This window comes from Mus musculus, chromosome 18 (genome assembly GCF_000001635.26).
Source record: "Mus musculus strain C57BL/6J chromosome 18, GRCm38.p6 C57BL/6J".
NCBI classification, from domain to species: Eukaryota; Metazoa; Chordata; class Mammalia; order Rodentia; family Muridae; genus Mus; species Mus musculus.
This window is the reverse complement of record NC_000084.6, coordinates 31,206,665-31,232,363: the sequence shown is the minus strand read 5'-3', so window position 1 is coordinate 31,232,363 and position 25,699 is coordinate 31,206,665. Positions and strand designations below refer to the sequence as shown.

General features: G+C 36.5%; 1 protein-coding gene across 1 annotated transcript in view; it reads left to right on the top strand.

Annotated features, from left to right (window-relative positions):
• Rit2 (Ras-like without CAAX 2) overlaps positions 1-25,699 on the top strand; it is a 342,815-nt gene that overhangs the window by 84,765 nt on the left and 232,351 nt on the right. Inside the window, exon 3 of the mRNA NM_009065.2 lies at positions 19,633-19,706. Within this exon, the coding sequence (NP_033091.1) occupies positions 19,633-19,706 (74 nt within the window). The remainder of the gene's footprint in view (positions 1-19,632; positions 19,707-25,699) is intronic.

Here is a 25,699-nt window from a genome sequence, read left to right as displayed (position 1 = left end):
ATCTTCCTGCATGACTTTCAGATAGTTTGAAGACTGATTAGATTGCTCCTGATTATAACCATGGTAAGGAGCCTTGAGGATCTTATCACTTTCAGGTGTTTCTGATCCTTGTAACCTTAATTAAGTTCCTGGGTCTTATATGTTTAATTTACTTCCTAAGTCTTATAAGCCTCTTTCCTCTCACTGGGAAGGATGCTTCAACTTAGAGGAAATATCTATATAACACCTGTTAGTTCTATTTCCTAAACATTCTTCAGATACTCTTCACTTCATGACTGCAACTGAACAGTAGTTCACAGTAGAGGCAACTGTTTATAATGATAGTCCTCAGACAATGCATACACCCACATCACAGCAGAATCTCCGTATCAACACTCATTATCATAACTATGTTATCCATACTTTAAAATAATTATACTGTGGATAACACAGTCCTAAGCATGTTTGTTCTCTTTAGACCGATTTGACAAAACACTTGGACAATCTATATTTTTTTTCTACTTCCTCTACACTCAGTAAATGTGTGTGAGATTTACCCGAATTGTCTCATGTATCTGCAAGATTTATAATCATTGAGCTCTAATGACATAGTGCTCTAAAATATATTAAGTATTTTATTGTTATCTGCATATATGTTGTTCAGTTGAACTTCTTCCATTTAATCAAAAGATATTCCTTACTCATAGATTAATCAACCCCTATTGTTTTGAAAACTGCTAGGATATTTGGACTTTTCTCTGGAAAACGGCACTTTGTGCTTCTCTCTGTATCAGGTTTGTTGATATTTTATCTTCCTTTTAGGTATTGCCAGTGACAATCTTTTCCTACCTTGGGGATTATTGTGTAAATATAGTGGTAAATTTTAATTATTTCTGTACGCTCCGAAGAGAGCCCTCCACCTTTAAACGAGAGTTTCCAGAGACCTTTTGAGAGTTCAGATATGGTAATGTTCATCAACCACGCATGTGCACGTGTGTGCACACCCCCACTTTACTTTGCTTTAGGTTGCTCAGTGAATTCTTCTTGGTAAGTAGGAGGATTATAATTTGTTCTGCTAATTGTACTTAGGTTTATCTTTATTAAGGTGTTAATCTCACTGGACACTTGGTCCTTTTCTCTGCATGAAAACCCAGATTTTACTAAGTCCAAGTCCCTTCACCCAAAACAATGACCCTCTGTAAGATGATTTTTGAGTGTGAAGTCTATTTTATGCTTTGCTTATGCTCTAGCTCAGTCCTCTTCACTCAGCTCAATGAACATACGTGCTAGCATCAGCAGCTCGGCTTGCTTTCTCAAGAGAAGCTTGTACAGATATGGTTTCCTCGGGATCCTGAGCAGCCCTCTGTTCCCCCCCCCCTTTTTTGTTGGAGGTACACAATTCCTATAATTGTGTATAAATATTAATTTTAATAAGTTTGCCTATAGGTAAAGTTCCACATCCTCTCCCCTGGTAATCAGAAACCACAAGGGCAGTAGCACAGTCTTGGCCACACGTATTATAATATTAAATGTCATTAGGATGGTGAAGATGAATGAGAGTTTTATATTCATCGAGAACATACAGGCCATACAGTTAACTGTATCTCATAGTTAAATTACCTAAAAAGGAAGACACTTACTAAGGCTTTTCCTTTAAAATGATCATTTATACATAGTTATCGTTGCAAAGACAGTGCAGCCATCAAAATGCGACTTGATACATATAGGTTACACATGTAGGAAATGATCAGTCTAAGGAAATTTAACTTTTCAAAAAGTAAGATGGACAAAATCCCCTGGACATAAACCATATGTGCAATGCTTCAAAATGGCTTTCAGTTAAGTGAATTAAGGATTTGGTGAGACACATTTTAAAATATTTGTGTTCTAGAATATACTAGGTAAACATGTAGCATCTTTAAGAGGAGATTTATTTTCTTCCCCAAAGTGTCTGGTTTAAGCATATCACATTTGTGTCTTCGGGTACCAAAGTTACTTAAGTGACAAAATGTGTCTATTTACCTCCTCAAAGTCAGGTGTTAAAGTTAACACTGATTTAAATCATAGATATGATGGGTTTGATAAGCTTTCAAAAAGTAAGTCCTGCTAAAAATTAACTTGGTCCTTTTCATTATACAATTTAAGTGCTTGCTTTTTATTTATATTTGAGCTAATACATGGAGCACGGTGGAGACAATCTAAGAAACAAAGCCAGCAGAATGAATGTAAATAAGACCTGAAAAGCAATTGATCACAGGAGTATAGATGTTGCCATTTGTATTTCTGTAAATTTAACTGAAATATGAAAATTATTATTTTTAAATCCTCAGATGTTTAACATATAAATCTTTAAGAATAAATGATCTCAGCTATATTTTAAACAAGGCAGCTCTATCATAATCAATTCAAGAGTGCAGCTTGGAAGACTTCACATATAGAAATTACATTTGCCATTTGAAAAATACTGTGGTTTTGATTTATAGGAGCTGAAAAATGCTTGCAGTATCTGAAACTTATGAGGTATTTTCTCAGTGTTCTCTAAGCCGATAAACTTAAAACAAATCATCCTGACCTTTGCACAGTGAAGCTCTGGCCAGTGTGATTTATACCCCCAGGTCATAATACCTGCAAAGACAAATGGGAGAGTACTGAAGAACATTGCATTTTGATATTAACCCCTTTCACAATAAGACAGGCTATAGACAGACTCTCTTCTTAATGGTCTCCTAAGCTTATGGGCTTAGTTTAACAAAGCTACAGGAATAGTAATTACCCACTCAGTAATTTTAGGAGTATCAAAAAAGTATTTCAACAATTTATGCCTTCTCATTTGAAATGTGTCCAGTCTTTTAATATTTTAATAGCAAAACATTATTGATCTCTTCTAAAGCAAGAGAATAAAATGAATGTGAGATTAATACCACCTTTTAAATAGTGCAGGGAAACATCATGTTTAGTACTTTTTTTTTTTTAATTTCAGAAGGCAAAATCAATTGTGTTAGGTGCAGCTTTATGGAAAGCATCAAGATTTCATGAGCCTAGAGTAACCTTGAAACAAATCTAGAAGAAAAAGACTGGTTAGGAGACTGGATATGTGTCAATAGAGATAATAGATTCAAACTCACATTGATGGACCAGAATGTTAGGTTTTTCATTGACTCTAAGACCATTTTGTTTTCAGGTTTAAAAGTTCTTGTTTTCATAATTTTAAACTCTCTATTATTCCTCTATCCTCAAGTCAACCTTGATTTATCATATTTGAGATATATTAATAGAAGAGGTAGACCATACAATCAATTCTAGAGAAATATTTTCACACACATGCATGCACTCGTGCATACACACATGCACACATACAAGACTTCTTGTACTTGTCTTGCATATAGCAACTAGAGTGATATCCCTGTCCTGACACTACTGGCTGATATCTTCACAACTTCACAATTGCCTGTATCTAAATTTCACCAGTATTATGTCCACCTATTCTGTGCCATATTAATCTCTCGGCAGGATCACTTATGTGTCTTCCGTAGACACACCATTGTGTCTTATCCAAATTCTCGTGCATCTGCTCATCAGTTATTTCATCTGCTTAGAAGACCCGCTCCACATCACATGACCTACCCCTTATCAGGCAGGCCTCAGCTTCATGTCTTTTTTATAGAGCAGGTACTTAACCACACCATCATTTCAAACTTCTCTGGATACTAATTATTCAATATTTTCCTGGACATGTATTTATTATTTCATAATCTTTCATAGGGCCAAAGGACTTGTAATCTGTTTCGTTGTGTTTTCTGGACACTCTGAATAATCATTGTTAATAGGGCAATCATTCTTCCATTTTTGTCATTAAATTATACTGTTGAGTATGGGAGAGCCTATTTCTTTGTTTGTTTGTTTGTTTGTTTGTTTGTTTGTTTATTGTGGTACTGAACACTGTGTTAGCCTTTTGCTAACTTAGGTTGTTTTTAAACTTGCAAACATCTTACTTCAGCCTCCAAAGTCACTGGAACTTAGGCATGGAAACCCTTTAGAGGTCAAATGCCTTATTTATTTCTTACATTTTATTCTCATAAGACTCAGCTACGGCCCCATGATAGAATACAGAATGTGTGAACATCAGCACTTTCTCAAATAAAAGACCTCAATTTTACCAAGGAAATCATACGTTTCCTACAAAATAATTTGATTTATATGCCCAATGACTTTCTTTTGTGAAATAAAAATACAGTGTGATTATATCATCAGAAATATATGTATTTTAAAAAGAAACTTTGTTTTATTTTATCATAATTATTTGAGTGTGAGAAATATTTGACAATGAATTAAAATAACATGAAGGAGGAAAAAATAAAGCACATTAAATTGAGATAGGTATGTCAGAAATATAGAGCTTAATTTTCATATTAAGACTGGATGTTCAATGGGTTAAATTTTGCTAAGTTCAATTAAGCTGCAAGAAAAACACAATGTTAAATAATCCATAACCCCCTATTTCATTAAAAAGCCAATTTTACACTCATTTATCCTCATAAAAGATTGCTACTTAATTCAAGTTCTAAACTACAACCTCATTATTTTAAGAATTTCCTTACACAATCTGTAGTGTTTCTTCAGGGATTTGAGATGAAGACTGTAAAGAACAAGTGTCACATGCGATAAATATGGAATACTGAATAGCTGAAACCTTGGTTTGTACAACGAAAGGAAATGCTTTCTGATTCACATTTTAACAATTAATTATACTCACTGATGGAAAACAATTTCCACATTGCAGTGGATGTGATTGTTTTCCGGAACAAATGAACAAGTCTAATTTATACTGTGCACAGCACTTGGCAATAGCTGGCATTGTTAATTGAGTCTAGTGGCAGGAATACGGAGAGTACAGTTGAGGTGATAGAACTGGACATTCTCCAAGGCACTCATTAATCATGTGACTAATCTGAACATGAATGCATTATGCAAATTACAGGTCAAAGAGGCTTCCTGGTTTGGAGAGATACCAGCATGTGAAATTGTGTGCAGTCTAAACATTGAACCAGGCAGGGGCCTGGGATGTGTCAATGCCATGCTTTAATTGGAATATGGTAGTGGGTGGAACATGTTTTAGAATTAAATATAAATTTCCATAATATTTATCGTGCTTAAAATGACATCCATTGGTGCAGAAAAGCACTTCTGAAAGTGTCTTCAACAAGACCATGGGGCCAATTAGTCTGTTCTATGAAGTAGGGATGGACCATAAAAATACTTAAGTTGCTTAGTTTCTCTAAATGCTACCATGGACCAATTTTGCCTAAAACTTTCCCTTTCCCACTTCAATCATATTGAAACATGAAGCATTTTATCTGTATGAGGGAAGCCTGCTCCTTTCTAGACATGGTCGGATGGAATTAGTCTAATCACCAGTACTGTTATGTTTTAAATGATTCATTCAGTTTTGATTAAATCTACTTACTCAAATCTACAGGTGACATTTTTCTTTAACTAATCTCTCTTCTTTAAAATAAGAATGCATTTTTTAAAAAATTAAATGTTTGTGACTTGCTTAGACATATCCAAGCAATCTTTTCCATGTTGACTTGGGAAATTGGAATGTTTTAGGTATATTTACATAAACCTAAGATTATTTACTGGCATTTCTATTGATAAATTGGTTTATATGTCACATTTTGGAATAAACACAAATTTTTTAAAAAAAATAGTACTTTGGAATGGTATCGGGTACCACTGTGCCTATCAGTATTGTTTGGCTGATAATCAAGTATCTTATTGGATGTGTAGCACTCTTTAGCAAGGTAAGCATAGATCTTTAGTTATTTAAGCCATTAGTCAGAAGCTCAACTTTATGAAGCTAGAGCTCTTCATCCTTTGTTTTGTGCCCATAGTGAGAAGTACAAAGATATTTTTGATCAAATCTGGGGGGTTGCACACATATTTTGTGTAGTAATTTTCTCTGAAATAATAAATTCCTCATTAACTCTGGTTACTGTAAAAGGAGGTAGAACATTCCACCGTGCAGAGGAAGGAAAGCTTCTTCAGATTCAAAAGTAAACATCTCAAAAAGTTCCAAAGGTCTCTAAAATTGAATAGATGCACTAGGGCTTACCCTCATCAAGGCTATCAAAGCCATAAAGACTGCTGAGAGACACCCTGAGACCAGCTGAGCTGCCTAGAAGAGGCTCAGACCTGCCAAGATTCGTGGAATACAGACTGCACAATCTACCTGGAGGAGACTGATATTTCCAAGTTTCCCAGTTTCATGAGCCTTTGTCACAGCTGTGACAGGCTTTGGTGATAACTGCCATCTTTACTATGTCTGCTCCTGCATACAGCCACCACCCATATTCCTTCGGTAACCCCAATACATTTACTTGTTCACCAAGTTAGACTTTGGTGGTATCCTTACTTTTATCTGTCACCTTTTCTTTATCTGGGATGGATGAGTGTTTGTTTACCACTCTCCAGGAATAGTCTCATATACAGTCCTTTCAGAAATATTTATACAAGTCCATCTGAACTGTTGCAGCTCATGGGTATGTCAGATTTTCTCAGAGGTGTTGGACTGCATGTTTCATTAGTAGTTAGTAATCATTCTTTGTTTTTTTGTTTGTTTGTTTGTTTGTTTTGGGTTTTTTTTTTTTTTTTTTTTTTTTTTTTTTTTTTTTTTTGGTTTTTCAAGACAGGATTTCTCTGTAGCCGTGGCTGTCCTGGAACTCACTTTGTAGACCAGGCTGGCCTCGAACTCAGAAATCCGCCTGCCTCTGTAATTGTTCTTTGTAAAGACTATTTTCAGTCTTTGCTTAACTTTTACTATAGTTTACTGAAACTAACATCAAACAATCAAAGACTTGATTCCTTAGAAGAAAAAATTTTGTTATATAGCCACAAGTCATGCAAAGAACAGCCTTCCTTGTTGCCACCAAATTGATTGTATAATGTCTACCAAGAAACCATCTTTATGTTTTTCTAAAATTACATTCTAAAGTTACTTTGTAACTATTACTAAGTCTCTGTGGTCCCTCCGTTCCCTTCCACCTTCTTCATACATGTGAGCACATGTCTATGTACAATAAAAAGTTATGCATTTTCTTATGTTGCTTGGGAGTGGTCTATTGTATACTTTGAGATGCTAGTGGACACTTGAAATTTCCTCCCAAACTATGGTTTGCTCTAGTGATTAACTCAAAATCACATTTGATATTTTATGAAAAGACAAATTTGTAAATCATGTTGTATTTTAGACTCAAAGACAATGTCTGGTTTTCTCTCTTTTTATTAGTTGACAGCTATTAATAATTCATTAATAGGTATAAATATTGATATTCCACATCTATAATTTCTATATTCCTTGTCATATGGAATGTTTTATAAAGTAAATTACTCTGTCAAACTGTGTTTATTTGGTGATTTATTTTGTGCATAAATTCCATGAGGTTTTTCATCAGTTCTCAAAAGAGGGAGATGATTTTCTAATCTTTGCAAAAATGATCAACTTGATTATTCTATCATCATAAATGTATTGATTGAAGACATTTGGTGTGTTTTATTTCATTCCTTCTCCTCTCCTTAGTGTAGTCCTGTCACACATCTTTGGCAATGGCTTGTTTTAACTTGTCTTTGATTCTTTGAGCACAAATCTATCTGTTATTGCTTACTTTCTTCTGATTTAGTATACAGTGTAACCTTGGCTTATCATATTAATTTCCCACTCCAGCTAACATTTCTATAAAAGTCCCGCTTGGTCTTAATATAAGGCATGCAATTTGAAACCATTTGTAATAATGGTTTGGCCAAAACATTGCTCATTTTCTTTGTAAGTTTAACTCTTATTGATATTTTTTGAACTTCTTTCTCTGTGATATATTTTAATTTCTCCTTAATAACTTCATTTTAAAATTTATTTTCCTTTTTAAAATGTTCTGTTTTATTTTCTCCAAGTATTAAGACATCTTTACTTATATGAATTTTCTTCCTTCTGTTTTTCCTTATGATACAATTTCTTCTTCCTTATATATCATCTTATTTCTGAGTATTAGTTTCAAATTATGCTATATAATATATTGTGCTGTATTCATAGTACATTTTGACTTCTTCAGGCATTAAAGGGCAAAAAACTTAGAAAATTGTATTGGTCTTTACAGAGTGTTTGGTTATCAACTATCCATAGTCAGTATTAATAGAAACATTTTTAGCTTCCAGTTACAACACATAAGCCATCCTTATCATCCTCAAGTCTTATACATCTTCCCTTATGAGTCTGTATTATTTTAAACCCCTCTTAAAGTTATTAATAAAGCGGTAAACACAGTATCACAAATGGAAGAATAATCCAGAAGACTTTCAACATTGATGACAATCTTTGATTTATCATGGTGGAGGATACTGACACTATCAATTATCTTTGCTGTCTTGTTGCATTTCTCCATTTGTCAACTGGGATTACAAGTCAAACCCCTATCTGATGTCCTTTCTCCTGCATGACTCTGATTCAAACACCATCATGCGTTTTTTTGGAATCATAAAACACCATTAATCATACAAAGTAGCTTTCACTCCATTGAAGGAGACCAAAAGCCTAGCTACATTTCTTGGATTTCATTCTGTCTTTACAAATATTAGTTCTATCTCCTGGTTCTAAATACAATTCTCTTGCTAAAAGAGGAAGTATGAAGTCTGGGGAATGTAGTGTTTCTAGCAATTGTCAGAATCCCATATTGCCCACATTGTTCTTTTAATCATGTACATTTCCTATATAGATTGCTTTTGTGTCTTCTGTGTTTCTTCTCTGAAAAGCGAAAGAAATAAAACTAAAATTATCTGATAACTTGGTAAGATCCCTAATACTGCTGTGATGCTAATGCTGGTTTCTGTTTGTTCTGTTTCTGACCTCAAGTTGCTTTGTACTGGCTGAAGTTGTAATTGGTTTTGAAACAGACATAGACAAATTGACACAGATTCCTAATATAAACATGTTCTTCTGCCCTAGGATCATAGGAACACTTCTTTTAGCTGCCAGTTGTACGAGTAGTGAACACTAATATACAAAAAATTAGTTCTTTCCTTTTCTGAAATCCTAATCTTCTGATTTTCTCACTGGGTGGCTAGTATGTGTATGGATGGATATGAATGTAAGATGAAGTTAAAGGTAAAAATACCTCCTTATATTGCAGTCTAAACAACTTACTTCATCATAAGCCTTGGCATTTCACAAATATATATACCTAAATTTTGAATATCAAATTAATATGAATTGGTAAAAGTAGAAAGAATATTTTCTATTATTTAGTGCCCATGAAAATAATATAAGGAAGAATGTAGGGAAAGAAGCTAAAAGTGAAGAATGTCTTGAACTTAGCAAATAGCAAAGCTTCCTTCACAAGAAATTAAACTATCTTTTCTTGATAGTTGAAAATGTGTCATGAAAAGAAAATGATACATTCATTTTCTCTAGTTATACATCTTTTCATTTATAGAGCTATCCAAAAGATAAAGATTCATACTTCTAGCGTTGTCCCTTATTCAAGTTTGCAAATTCTTTCTTATAGTGGGAATGTGAAGTGCTACCCACTGGATTGTACACTGAATGCTTGACTCCCAGGTAGTGGTACAGATCTGGGAGGGTCTATAAACTATAAAAGCTGGAGGAAGTAGTTCATAGGTGGTAACTTGGAAGCTTCTACTTGGTCCCCATTAGTTGTTTCCTCAAGAACTGGTTCCATTCTGCCCCGAGGAGAAGCTTCTGTGACTCACACTTTCAGTGACATGACAGTCTGTCCATCCACTGAAGCCTCTGAAACCATGATCAGAAGATATCTTGCAACATTTGAGGCTGTTTACATCATCCATCTCCCACAGTGACACAGATGCATCGTGCACACCCTCTAGAACAGTCTTACAATTCAGTTAGAATATTTTGCATCAGAAATGTTGGCCCATTTCTATAATCTCACCAGTGGGAGGAAGAAGCAGGATTACTGCAAATTTGAGTTCTGCCTAATCTACAGAGTGAGAGCAAATCCATTATGCACATCTTAATACGCCTCTGTCTTAAAACATTTTTTTTTTACATTCATAGGGAACCTTTTTTTAAAATTTTAAACTATTTTATTTGTTTACATTCCAAGTGTTGCTACCTTTTGAGTACCCCATCTCAGGGTTTTTCACCCCATGCCCCCCTTTGCCTATGAGAGGGTACCCCCGACTGCCTCACCCTTCCCAGGGGTGTCAAGTCTTTACAGGATTAGGCACATCCTTTCCTACTGAGGTCAGACAAGGCTGCTAAATAAGTGCTGGGAGCTCAAAATATTTTTTAAAGAGCATCTGTTTGTGTAAGTCAATACATTTGCTTAAAAGTAGATACTAGGCACTATTTTAGCTCCCAATAAAAAGCAACAATGAAATACTTTACTCATAGACAGAAAGAACTGTACATAATTTCCTTGATCCCTTAGAAGATTTTGTTTGCCCTGTTTGCGAAGCACAGTGGATTCTGAGCCCCTGTTTACTGCTGAAGGCTGACCACACTTGTTTTCTGTATTCTTATTCTCTCCACCCTCATCGTTGGTTTTGCATGTAAGCCCAAGTTCTTAGGTCTTTGGTTTCAGCTTATTCACTTGTTTCTTTGTGCTTTTGGCTTGTTTGCTGATTTTGAGTATCTCAGTTATCTATTGTGGAATGCTTGTGGACCAGTTTACATAGTTTAGTAGTTGATTAAAATGTAGATTACCAATCCAGTCCTCCTCAGCTAAGATTTACATCTCAACAAGATCTTTAGAGAAATCTGCCTGTGGGGGAATGTTTTAAAATACTGCTTTAGTTTATTGTTCAAGAAACAAACAAACAAAAATCAGTAAAAACATTACTCTTCCATCTGTAGAATTTTTTTATTTCTGCATCCCTTAGCGAAGCTAATAATTTAAGGATCCTAAAACTTCACAGAAGGTAACTATGGAATTGCTGGTGTCGTGTTCCTCTATGCTAAATTGAATTTGAGTGTGTATAGATGGTATTCAGTTGATATAACTCTCACAGTCATTAACACATAAAATGGCTTCACTTTTCTAAACTGTTTGAGAAGGAAATGTTTGAGCTCCTCCTCTCTGAGCATAGGCTCTTCAGGATGCGGTTCCTACCTTCATCCTCAGGTCTTGGTGACTATGTGCCTACTCTACCTCCTGTATTCACTGAAAGCTGCATCTGCACTCAAGGCTGGTCCTTTCCCATCCAGTCCCATCATCCCTGCTGATCATTCCCTCAAGGCTGCAATCTACTTTCTCTAATGACATCTTATCTTGTGCAAGAGTAATCTTAGGGTAAGATGCTTATGGCTAATAATGTGTTAATATTTTACCTCATTTGTAATTTTATTGGAAATTAAGTTTTTCTTATCTGAGAAGGAATTAAAGATGGACTTTAGGGAGTCATGTTGGGCCAGTGAGGAAAGATTTGGGGCAACGGATATCTGAAATCGTTTCATATCCTATCCTCACAGAACAAATTCATTAGCATTATCAGAAAAATCATTTATTCAATACAAATACTAAATATCAAGAAGTTATCAGCATCTGAAATTGAATTAGAATAGACTTTAGAAACTGGACAAAACATGATGAATAAGTAATAAGTTTCTTCATATAACATCATATATCTTTGTATTGTCTATATTTACAAAACTTTTAAATTGGTCAAATTAAATAACTGATTTTTTATTTCCTTACTTGTGCATAAGAGAAATTACAATTCTTCATCATGATGCAAAAAATTAAATAATGCAATGAATGAAAATTAAATGTATGGTGTTTACAATATTATAATATAAATTATAATAGAAAATAAATACATATACAAAAGTTGGTGAATATAACAATCCCCACCTTAAGAAAGATCACTCAATGTCTTGCCTACTTTTCCCTGGAGAAGTTTTCATCTTTTAGTTGTTTGTTTAAATGCTCTCCTTGTTCTTGATATGAACCTTTGTTGTTCTATATAACCTATACCACAACATGGCTTGCAATTCATCCTCAGATTTTATTGGTGGGTGTCTTAGTTAGGGTTTTACTGCTGTGAACAGACACCATGACCAAGGCAAGTCTTATAAAAAACAACATTTAATTGGGGCTGGCTTACAGGTTCAGAAGTTCAGTCCATTATCATCAAGGTGGGAGCATGGCAGTATCCAGGCAGGTATGGTGCAGGGGGAGCTGAGAGTTCTATGTCTTCATCCAAAGGCTGCTAGTGGAAGACTGACTTCCAGGCAACTAGGGTGAGGATCTTATACCCATACTCACAGTGACACACCCATTCCAACCAGGTCACACCTATTCCAACAAGGCCACACCTTCAGATGGTGCCACTCCCTGGTCCAAGGATATACAAACCATCACAGTGGGCATCATGGAAACTTTGTAACCACATGTGTTCATCAGACCAAGCTGAAAAGTCTGTAGCTCTTTGAGACACTATAAAATTCGTCTTTATTTGTATGAAGAAATAATCTGTATTTAAGCCCATTGCAGTGTGTCTGGTAGTCAGCTTTTGTAAAGAGTAATACTTTCATTTTGCCTTTGGTGAGAGAAGTCTTGGTTCAGACTACTACCCACGAGTAGACTTCTGTACATTCCAATATCCTGGCAGAGTCCATCACTCTCAGTGGATGGTGCTAGCACATTGAGCCTGAGGTTAGTGTAACTAGGGGATATGTAAGAGTTTAATAATTTACCCTTTCTCCCCCTGAAGCCTAAGGCTTCTTTCTTACTATGTGAAGCCTTTGAGGACTAAGCCAAGCTAGTAGTGAATCACACCAGGGCTCTTTGCTTTCTGTCTAGATAAATGTACTTCTAAGACGTTGCCATTGAACCCTTAGAAAGGTATAGTGCAGTTGTCTGTTTCCTTTAATGCATTTTCTGTTTTTGTTTTGTTTTGTTTTGTTTTTGTTTGTTTGTTGTTGTTTTTTGAGACAGGGTTTCTCTGTATAGCCCTGGCTGTCCTGGAACTCACTCTGTAGACCAGGCTGGCCTCAAACTCAGAAATCTGCCTGCCTCTGCCTCCCAAGTGCTGGGATTAAAGGCGTGCGCCACCACCGCCCGGCTCTTTAATGCGTTTTAAACTCCTTTTGAATACACACAACTGTTGATTACTTTTCAACACTGAAGACATTGTGCCCATCACAATATGGAGTACATACTAGATACCCAGATATGCACTGAATTTAATATTGATAACCATGTTGATACAAATGCAGATTTGTATCCATGTTGAATCAGCTGGATTTGATCAGGACAGAAGAGTCAATACTGCCCGTTTCCAGGTACTTCTGCTTTCTCTATCTATGCACATGTACAACAGACAAAACTTATATAAGAAGACTTCCAAAAAACCTTAGTTGGGCCTTTGTATTTTTTATTGCCTTTGAAAAATATTGGGTCAACAATTGCTATCCTGGAAACACATACAGGCTCAAAGTTATAGAAAAACAGTTTCAGTGAAATATTATCAACTATATAATTTGGTTTGAGCAGTAAATCATGAAAGAAGTATTTAAATATTGTATATTAAAATCATGTAGTAAAAATTCAATAATATTTTCTTGGTGTTTTCTCAATTACATACTTTATGGCTTTAAATGACCCCAATATTTATGACTAAAATATTTTTAAATTACTTAAACAAATATATATTTTCCAGGAAAAGTTAAAAGGTTTTTTTTTTCCAGAATACTTTATGTTTTTTACATTAGCCAAAACAATATATTTGATGATTATTGGAAATACATGCTGTTAAATCCTGCATGATCTTCTGCTTGGTAAAGATGCATTTATATATGTACAATCAGAAATAGCACATGTGATTTAAGTTTCATAGAGTTTGGCTACAACTTTACATCATAGTGTTTCTTGAATTTGATTTATGCTTTCTTGTTTCCAACACACTGACATGTGCTACTCAGTTGAGCCTCGTAAATTACAGTTATTTATACCTTACAAACAAGGTAAGTGTACCAACACAGCATACGTATGTTGTGATAGATTGAAAGCTTTAATATAGGCCTGTATTGTTTTAGTTTATAAAATTCTTCTGTAGAAGCAGTGAAGAAGAGATACCTGTCTCATGTTAAATATCCACGTTTTGAGATTCATTTTAAGGTGGTAGGGATCTCCATGAATGTAGTCTATTGTGCCTGTCTGTTCAAAGAATGTAGCACGCAGCTGTGACCATTTCTGCCTGAAGAAGCGTTCTGTACAGTTTGTCGTTTGCCTGGGAAGATGAATGGGCTCACTTCAGAAGAGGCACTATAGGCAGATGGTTGGAATTCAGGCAAGTGTTTATATGCGTTCAACAGAGTGTTTCTGACAGTATGTTTCTGCATGGGTAGCCTCCAAGGGAGTGGAACCGAAGGCAAGGTTGTTTGTAGAGAAGAAATGAAAGGGATTAGTTTCTATTCAGGCCAGGAAGGTGACCCAGATTTCCCATACCAGAATGTGTACATGGATGGGCAGGTCTTAAAACACAGAGAAAAAAAAGTCTCGGCTCGATGGCCTGATTTTAGTTCCAGCCCGTTCCCATCTATTCTTTCGAAAGAGGTTTTCTGATCTCAGAAGAGGCTCCCGTTTCCTGTGTGTCCCAGGTGCTGGCTTGTCACAGCATCAGATGATCACACAGTGTATCCCAGCCTTACTCAGCATCTCACCTCAGGAGCCTGCTTCCCTGGCCTTTAAGTTTAAACAAACAAACATGAAATCTGAGGCCTGCTTGTGATCCTCACTTCATAGAATCCTCCTTGCAGGATTCTATGTCTCTCTCAGGAACTGAAAAAATAACCCTATACACCCTCCAAATGTAAAAATAGCCAGTAATCCCATGGATACTCTCCTTATAAAAGAGAAATCAGTGACAGAAAAACAAGTAATAGGATAAACAATTTAATTTTTTTTGTCCTGAAGTTTGTTTGTTTATTTATTTATTTATTTTGAGGACATAATTTTAATATTTTCAACTGTTAATATTCAACAACGGAATAATTATTTTAAGACATATTTCATTGTTATGTCTCCCTTTTCACTTCTGATTTTATTAATTTGGATACTGTCTCTGTGCCCTCTGGTTAGTCTGGCTAAGGGTTTATCTATCTTGTTGTTTTTCTCAAAGAACCAGCTCCTGGTTTGGTTAATTCTTTGTGTAGTTCTTTTTGTTTCTATTTGACTGATTTTAGCCCTGAGATTGATCATTTCCTGCCATCTACTCCTCTTGGGTTTATTTCCTTCTTTTTATTCTAGAGCTTTCAGGTATGCTGTTAAGCTGCTAGTGTATGCTCAGATTTTTTTTGTAGGCACTTAGAGCTATGAGTTTTCCTCTTGCCACTGCTGTCATTGTGTTCCATAAGTTTTGGTATGACGTGTCTTCATTTTCATTAAATTCTAAAAAGCCTTTCATTTTTTTTTCTTTATTTTTTCCTTGACCAAGTTATCATTGAATAGAGTGTTGTTCCATTGTTTTTGTTGGTATTTAAGACCAACCTTAGTCCGTGGTGATCTTATAAATTGCATGGGATTATTTCAAAATTCTTGTATCTGTTGAGGCCTGTTTTGTGACCAACTATATGGTCAATTTTGGAGAAGGTACCATGAGGTGCTGAGAAAAAGGTATATTCTTTTGCTTTAGGATGAAATGTTCTATAAATATCTGTTAGATCCATTAGGTTCATAACTTCTGTTAGTTTCACTGTGTGTCAAACAGAGTTTCTGTTTCTATGATCTGTCCATTGCTAAGAGTGGGGTGTTGAAGTCTCCAACTACTATTGTGTGAGGTACAATGTGTGCTTTGAGCTTTAGTAAAGTTTTTTTTTTTTTTTTTTTTTTTTTTTTTTTTTTTTTTTTTTGTGAATGTGGGTTGCCCTTGCATTTGGAGCATAAATGTTCAGAATTGAGAGTTTTTCTTGGGAGATTTTTTTTGTTTGACCAGTATGGTGTCCTTCTTTATCTTTTTTGATAACTTTTGGTTGAAAGTTTATTTTATTAAATATTAGAATGGCTATTTCAGCTTGTTTCTTGGGACCATTTGTTTGGAAACTTGTTTTCTAACTTTTTACTCTGAGGTAGTGTCTGTCTTTGTTACTGAGGTGCATTTCTTGTATGTAGCAAAATGCTGGGTCCTGTTTACTTATCCAGTCTGTTAGTCTATGTCTTTTTATTGGGTAATTGAATCCATTGATGTTAAGAGATATTAAGGATAAGTGATTGTCATTTCCTGTTATTTTTGTTGTTAGCGGTGCAATTATGTTTGTGTGGCTATCTTCTTTTGGGTTTGTTGAAAGATTACTTTCTTGCTTTTTCTAGGACGTAGTTTCCCTCCTTGTGTTGTAGGTTTCCCTTTATTATCCTTTGAAGGGCTGAATTTGTGGAAAGATATTGTGTGAATTTGGTTTTGTCATGGAATATCTTGCTTTCTCCATCTTTGGTAAGTGAGAGTTTTGCTGGGTATAGTAGCCTGGGCTGGCATTTGTGTTCTTTTAGAGTCTGAATGACATCTGCCCAGGATCTTCTAGCTTTCATAGTCTCTGTTGAGAAGTCTGGTGTAATTCTTATAGGTCTACCTTTATATGTTACTTGACCTTTTTCCCTTACTGCTTTTAATATTCTTTCTTTGTTAGTACATTTGGTGTTTTGACTATTATGTGACAGGAGGAATTTCTTTTCTGGTCCAGTCTACTTGGAGTTCTGTAGGCTTCTTGTATGTTCATGGGCATTTCTTTCTTTAGGTTAGGAAATTTTTCTTCTGTAATTTTGTTGAAGATATTTACTGGCCCTTTAAGATAGGAATCTTCACTCTTTTCTATATCTATTATCCTTAGGTTTGGTCTTCTCACTGTGTCCTGGATTTCCTGGATGTTTTGAGTTAGGATCATTTTGCTTTTTGCATTTTCTTTGATTGTTGTGTCCATGTTTACTATGGTATCTTCTGCACCTGAGATTCTCTCTTCTGTCTCTTGTATTCTGTTGGTGATGCTTGCATTTATGTCTCCTGATCTCTTACCTAGGTTTTCTATCTCCAGAGTTGTCTCCCTTTGTGATTTCTTTATTGTTTCTATTTCTGTTTTTAGATCTTGGATGGTTGTGTTCATTTCCTTCTCCTGCTTGATTGTGTTTTCCTGTAATTCTTTAAGGGAATTCTTTTGTGTTTCCTCTTTAAGGGCTTCTACCTGTTTACCTATGTTCTTCTTTCTCTTTCTTTCTTTCTTTCTTTCTTTCTTTCTTTCTTTCTTTCTTTCTTTCTTTCTTTCTTCCTTCCTTCCTTCCTTCCTTCCTTCCTTCCTTCCTTCCTTCCTTCTTTGTTTTGTTTTGTTTTGTTTTGTTTTTGTTTTTCAAGACAGGGTTTGTCTGTACAACCCTGGCTGTCCTGGAACTCACTTTGTAGACCAGGCTGGCCTTGAACTCAGAAATCTGCCTGCCTCTCTCTCCTGAGTGCTGGGATTAAAGGCATGAGCCACCACGCCCGGCCCCTCCTGTATTTCTTTAATGGAGTTACTTATGTTTTTCTTAAAGTCCTCTATCATCATTATGAGAAGTGATTTTAGAGCAGAATCTTGCTTTTCCAGTGTGATGGTGTATCTAGGACTTGCTATGGTGAGAAAATTGGGTTCCCATGATGCATGCCTTGGTTTCTGTTGCCTATGTTTTATGCTTGCCTTCCCCCATCTGATTATCTCTAGTGCTACCTGCTCTCACTCTATCTGATTGGAGCCTGTCCTTCCTGTGATCCTGGTTGTGTCAAAACTCCTCAGAGTCCAGCTCTCTCTGTGATCCTGTGATCCTGAGAGCCTGGGTGTGTCAGAGCTCCTTGGAATCAAGCTGCCTCTGGGACTCTGAGATCCTGGTGTGACCAAGCTCCTGGAATCCTGTTATTCTGTGATTCTGGGATCCTGGGTGTGTTAGAGTGCTTTGGAGTGGGGCTTTTTCCTGGGTGTTGTGGGACTGGCTGTGGAGTTAATGCCAAAGGTCTGCTCAGGGCACCTCTGATCCTATGATCCTGGGTGTGTTTGAGCACCTGGCAATGGAAATTTCTCTGGGTGTTGTGGGACTGTCTGCAGTGTTCGCAGCCAAGGTTTGCTCAGTGCACTGGCCCAGGCTGGAAGGAACCCATGACTCTGGTTGAGTGGATTTACTGGGTGACTGGGTCCTGTTGTTCCTAGTAACTTCTGGTGTTGGGGAAGATGCTGTGTTCTCTTCACCTCTGATCCTATGATCCTGGGTGTGTTAGAGCACCTGGGAGTAGAGCTTCCTCTGGGTGTTGTAGGGCTGGCTGTGGAGTTTGTGCCCAAGGTCTGCTCAGGGTACCAGCCCAGACTGGGAGGCACAATTGAAAATTCTTATGATTGCTCACACATTGAGTGTGTTTTGGGTCCTGTCTATATGCTTCTATGTCAATGCACATCACACATATGTGTAATTGAGTGTACGTGTGTGTCTTCTTGTCTCCAAGAACAAAAAAGCTTATAATTTGTGGGAGGTTCTCAGAATGCAAATTAGAAAAAGCATCGCCTGTGCCTGATCATTTTTGCTTTATGAATAAAGATATTTTAAAATAATTCATCTATTCAGTTGTGGTTTAAAAACAGCATCATGGTAATTACTGATTAGCAAAGTGATCCTCTGAAAGGTTTTGGCATTAGATTTGTTTGGCCCTTCATTACAATGTTAACAGTGAACAAGGCAAAACATGAACTTTGGGAATCTATGAGCTCAAGGTCCAGGAATGGCCATATGGCATTAATCTACTGTTACATTTAAGCAAGCTACAATATGTGAGGTAGGTTAAGCAACGTAAGAACATACATGGCTATAAATAAAGGGAGACATGTAGAGGCCTTTCCAGAGCTTCAGACCCAGGCAAACATATTAGTTATCCTTATTCCATGAGCTATGATCATATACACTCTGTTTTTCCTGTATTGAAAAATGTGGTGCTTGTCTGCCTTCCTTTTTTCAGAAAATATCAAAGCTACCTTCTCAGCTTTGAATATTAGAAATTTAAAGGCTTCTATAATGTTGTGACCTGTGCCTATGGTAACATATATAAGCATGCAATACCAAATTCAATATCATGATGCTTTTCCATGTGCACTTTTGCTTTTTGTTTAGATATATTTACTTTATTTTTATGTGTAGAATGTTTTGCTTTCATGCATACATGTGCACCATGTGTGTACCTGGTGCCTATAGAAGTCAGAAGAGAGGATCAGATCCTATGGACCTGGAGCTTCAAATGGTTTTGAGTCATCACAAAGGCACTGAAAAAAAAAATGAGGTTTCTGGAAGAACAAAGGCTCTTAACTACCAAGATATCTTTTTAACCCTGGCTGGCCTTGAGCTTCCTACATAGACCAGACATGTCACAGAAAAACAGAGATCTACCTGCCTCTGTCTTCCAGTGCTGGGATGAGAGATGTGTGCTACTACCCAGTGGCATTCCTTGTGTTCTAGTCTAAGACATTGAAAAGTTTGCTATCAACCACGTTTGTTTTCTTGCTTCTTTATTTAAACAGCACATCAGCTAGTAATTTTTTTTAGAATTTTTTTTTCAGAATTTTAAATTAAACCCAGATCTTCTATGGGACAAACATAAACAAAACCTTTTTCTCATGTTTTTCAGAAGATGCTTATAAAACCCAGGTGAGGATTGATAATGAGCCTGCTTACTTAGACATCTTGGACACTGCTGGTCAGGTAGGTAATATGCTTTTTAAATAATAATTGCTTTAATTTTAAAACTATAATATAATTACTTCATTTCACCTTTACTTTCTTCCCCCAGTATCTCCCTTGTAACCCTCTCCACTCTCTTTCTGATTCTTCATTTTTTAAAATTTTATTTTATTATTTTATTTTATGTGAATCAGTATCTTGCCTGCATGTATATCTTTATAGCACATGCATACCTGGTGTCTGTGGAGGCTGGAAGAGGTATTGGATCCCCAAGAACTGATTACAGATGGTCATGAACTTCCATGCTAGTACTAGAAACTGAACCTTGATTCTTTATTTTAATTGTTGCCTAGATATGTATAATAAACTTCAGCAATATCAGATAATTTTGTATTTAAACTTGTCCACACTGATTGTAAAACAGATGACTTAATACTTCAAATAGGAGAAAAATTTGCAATACTTTAAAAATGAGAAAGAATTGACTTTAAAATGTGAATCAGATTTAAAAATTTCCTTAATAGTCAAAGTATAAAGTTGCATATTAAAATACCACATTGCGGGCTGGTGAGATGGCTCAGTGGTTAAGAGCGCCGACTGCTCTTCCAAAGGTCCTGAGTTCAAATCCCAGCAACCACATGGTGGCTCACAACCATCTGTAACAAAAATCTGATGCCCTCTTCTGGAGTGTCTGAAGACAGCTACAGTGTGCTTACATATAAAAATAAATAAATATTTAAAAAACTATATAGCCGGGCATAGTGGCGCATGCCTTTAATCCCAGCACTTGGGAGGCAGGGGCAGGCGAATTTCTGAGTTCGAGGCCAGCCTGGTCTACAAAGTGAGTTCCAGGACAGCCAGGGCTACCTACACAGAGAAACCCTGTCTCAAAAAATCAAAAAAAAAAAAAAATACCACATTGCAAATGGAATTATAAAATTAAAAAAGTAGTTTGTTACTCTTTATGCAAATGTGAAAATGCTATTTGGAGTCAGGAGGTATGTATATGATTTTGAAGAAATGAAAAAAAGTAAACAGAATAAAGGTACTTTATAATAATTATGAGAAAATACATCATAGATACAAGATGCCAAAGTTCGTGTTGTGTAGGAGGTTGCAAGCTTTATTTAACTTCACACTTTTCAGATAATTGTTAAAATAAACTCTTACGTTAAGTGCCAGCTGCAATCCATATGAATTGTAAATAAGCAGAATAACGAGGAAGGACTAAATATGAAGATTTTGATGCAATGTAACACACAAAACAAGTCCTAAAACATGCGATAAAGAGATTAGTATGTATAAAGGTACTTATGAATATAAGGAAAACAGAAATTCTGGTGAATGAAAGTGTATCTGCTTATGCTGGAATAGGCAGCTGTCCTCAAGGGCATACTAAATAGAAAACAAAGCTCATCTATTGTCTTAGTTAGGGTTTTACTGCTGTGAACAGACACCATGACCAAGGCAACTCTTATAAGGACAACATTTAATTGGGGCTGGCTTACAGGTTCAGAGGTTCAGTTCATTGTCATCAAGGCAGAAACATGGCAGCATCCAGGCAGGCATGGTGCAGGAGGACCTGAGAGTTCTACATCTTCATCTGAAGGCTGCTAGCAGAATACTGGCTTCCAGGCAGCTAGGATGAGGATCTTAAGCCCATGCCCACAGTGACACACCTACTCCAACAAAGCCATGCCTCCTAATAGTGCCACTTCCTAGGCATATACAAACCATCACACCTATATTTTTTTGAGAAGAAAGTGGTATGGAGTGAAGCAGAACTCAGTTGTATTTCACATGTCTAGAGAGCAAGTGAACCATAGTTCTCACTACACTCATACACGTAAGGGAAAATTAGTAAATCTTATAACAACATCAGTGGAAACATATTTCATCCCAAAGCAATTTTAGGCTGGAAAAGTGATATTTTGTAGTGGCAAGAAAGAAAACATTTTACAATTCTGATATTAATGTTAAAGCAATCCTGAATTACAGCAGAAATCACTAGGTTTTAAACTCTATGCTATGGACATGGTTGTTTTCCTTCTATTCTTGTTTTTGAACTTAAAGATCTTAAAACTTGAACATAGAAGTTATAGAGCTATGTTTGATTTCAGCACCAGAAAAAATTTAAAACAAGTTTAATTTTTAATTTCTTTTGCATAGCTACTTATGAATGACTACAGAAATTAGAGTGTTGATAGTGAGTAATTCACTAGAATTGAAAATCGATTTCTGTCTTATGAATTGTATGCTAATGAACTCATTTGTTTCTAGGGACTTTGGACAATGAACTGATGGGGGGATTTCTAAAGACTTTGGGTACATTAAAATGGAAATTTATCTCAATTATTCAAAGGGGCATTTTTGTGTAGGGAAAAATAGACTTATTTCCAGGGGACCTGGAAGCCTGATTGGAGAAAAACAGAATATTGCTAAATTTCCTTTAAACAAATGAGACTTTTTCAATTATAATAATCTTCAGCTACCCAAATAGTTACTGTGATGAACCAGTTTGTAATAACTGAAAAATTTCATGACAAATATGTTTTATAGAAGGTGATTCCTTTATTTGTTGAATACAAAGGTTGTTTCTCCTCTTCTGTACAGATCACAGGCTTGATAAAGTCAATACAGACTGTATTGTTTTCCTGGGGGCAGCAGGGAGGGCGACTTTCCTGTGAAGCTTTTAGGGATGTTCTTTTATTCCCTCAAAAGCAGAGCAGCGCATGTTTCAGATGGCCCTGGTCTAGAGAAAAGGCTGGACCAAGGAGTAGACTTAAACCTATGAGCAGCACCAGCAAAATCCAGCTTCAACCAGATCTGCTCCCCTTGCTACACAGACTTGTGAACTAGAAAATCCTAACATTATTGTTTTGTGCTTCATCATATGCTGCTATCATATAGCTGACCAGTGCAGCATATTAATGGATTTGTGCAGGATAAATGGAGACCGAGCACAGTATAGATCTGTGGACAAAGTGGCGAACAATGGAACATAAATCTGAGACTTTGGGACTGGGAAAACTGAGAAACTTGGGGGTGTTAAGCGTGTTAAATCTACACACCATTACATATTTGTCAAGCCAGGTATTAACTGTTGCCAAACATAGGAGGAGTACATACGGCTAAGCAGATGGTGATATGTTGGCTTTTACACTATTATTAAGCCTGCTCTCTCAGGAGGTGGTCCATGCAGTTGATTTAACAGAAATTATACCCCAGTAGGGGGCTGGAAAGAACACTACTGAAGTATTTTAATAATGCCACATTGCTTGATTTTGATAACATTAATTTCCACATTGGTCAAAATTTATTAATTGTACAATAAACCTAGAAGGGTGATAGAAAAGCTATTGTTAATGTTATTACCTGGAATTTGAGTATCATGCTATGCAAACTAGTGAAGGTCTGACCTCTTAGAGGGAACAATGAAGGCCACATCAGTCTGCTTTGTGATCTTGTCTGTAGAGGAGGAAAAAGGACAACCTCTTTTCTACTTGTTGCAATGAAGAACACTACGATGAAATACATATCAACAAGAAAGGCCTAACATTTAATTAACCCAGGCCTTATGTACATAAAAAATTCACAGAACAAAGATATATCTGGAAATTCAGGAAAACCTTGTATTCTTTTTCCCCTTCAACATCCAAAGCTTTTAAAATTAACAATAAGATCCAGGATTACTTTTTGTAGCCTCTTCTGATGACCAGACAGGAGCATAGTGCCTTGGCCTCTGGGAGACTCCAGGGCCAGCTGATACCTTCTGCTTGGCTAGGTCCAGAAATATCCAAACCTTGTATTCTCAAGTTTAGGTTTGTTGACAAATGGACAGTCATGCCAAGAATGGTTGGTCACAAAGCAGGTAGATGCTAGATTAAGGTAAAGAAAGTAGAATCTAAACTCATGTAGATTCCCTCACCTTTCCTATACAACATTTCTATTTCCTGTGATTATGCAGGGTCTGTGCCATATGTAAGTCTTCAAATGATAGTGGCTCAGCCTACTGCATGGTTTCATGCAGAAGAACCCTCATAGTGGAAAGAAAGCTGCTTCCTGCAAGTTATCCCCCAAATGTGCATCACAGGACATGCAAACTCCCAAACCTTTTGATAAAAGAATAGGAGAGAAAAATCAAACAAATTATTCTATTTCTGTAGTTTTGACAATTTCCAAGACGGCACCCTTTGGGGTAGCATGCACTGCCCTTCACCCCATGCTAGAGGTAGCCTGGAAACTCTGTAGTTATTTTATGGAGGAAAATGTGGGCACCAGCACATCTCAAATTAAGGAAGATTTTTAATCTGTCTTTCTTCTAGGGCTTGAGCTAGTACACTAATGCTCACTTCTCCCACAAATGCTCATGAAACATGTTTGGCTCCCCCACTTTTTAGGAATTGTGTCTCTAAAAGCAGCCAGTCCATGGACAACTATAATGATTAGAAGGAGTTTTCTAGAAGCAAAATCAACATTCTTGTCTACAGCTATATACTGGCTTTAGGAGCATCTGCTGAAAAATATATATTTTGGAATTATAGTATTTGCAACTCAAGGAAGATAAGCGCTCTTTTCACGGTTGTGCATTTGACTTAGAGGCAATTTCAGACTCAGAGATATTCACATTTTAATTTTACTTCTTTTACAAATTAGTATAGTGCGTATCAAGGACTTCATAAACAAACAAACAAACAAACAAACAAACAATTTAGGACCTGGCCATCCTCAAATACCCTAAGGTTTGGAGCAATGAGGATTCCATGTTATAAAGGTAGCCAATTGTGAGATAGACTTCAGGAGATTTAGGCAAGTCTTTTTAATGGGCTTTCTGAGATACCTACAATGTGTCAGTCAAAAACCGGAGAGCTACACATGTTTGTTTGTTTGTTTGCTTATTTATTTATTTATTTATTTATAATTTGGTATTTTCTTCATTTACATTTCAAATGCTATCCCAAAAGTCCCCCAGATCCTCCCCCCTCCCCTACCCACCCACTCCCACTTCTTGGCCCTGGTGTTCCCCTGTACTGAGGCATATAAAGTTTGTAAGACCAAGGGGCCTCTCTTCCCAATGATGGCCGACTAGGCCATCTTCTGATACATAATGAAAGTCCAGACAAGTATAGCAAGTTTAGACTATGTTTATTGGATCATGCTCATCCTTATGAGAAAGAATGAAAATAGTCTCCAATACCATTGGTACTTTCTATTTATTACTATGCTATTATATCCAGTAACTGGAACAAGACTTGGAAAGGGCCGTGCCCTTGGCTGCTCTAGGGCTCTGTCTACTGCGCAACCACAGGAGGCACAGTTTTGTCTTGTTCACTCCCACCAGCTCTGCAATCTGAGGAGGCCTCCAGCCAATGTGAACCTAATTTACTCCTCTGTGAAATGAGACAACTCGACTTGATCTCCGAGGTGCCGTCCAGATTTAAAGCTCTGTAATTTTCCGCATTACTGCTGGCTTGACTGATGCATAATTCTCCTATTAACATTTTAACAACCAGTTAGACTCCAACTTTTAACTGTGTGTGTTTGTGGCTAATGCTCACAGAGAGGATTTAGGGCAGGGCCTTTTTCCTGAGACTCATCCCACTGTTGTAGATTCTTTAGCGATTGGTAAATAGGATTTGAGCTAGAAGTGCCCCAAAATGGACATAAAATTTTGAGGTAGTCACAATGGCTCTTTAGATAATTAAGACAACCCTCATTGCATCCTGAGGTCAGTGCAGGAGGCCTAACCCTTTAGTCAGTTCTTATTGTGTGTTGATAGTTCTTGTCATAGCTTAGATGCTGAAGCAGATGATGGACTTTTGAGAATTTAAGTATACTCCTTAAGAAGGACCGTGGTAGCTTTTCATTCCGCATGGATGCTGTTAGAGCTAACTGTGATATGCTGGTTACTTTGATAACTGCCTTTTACCCACTTTATCAGGATTTCAGGATGTTTCTTAGCTAACATTTCAGCAATTCCTGTAGTAAAATAGTTTGACAATTTTTTTTTTTTT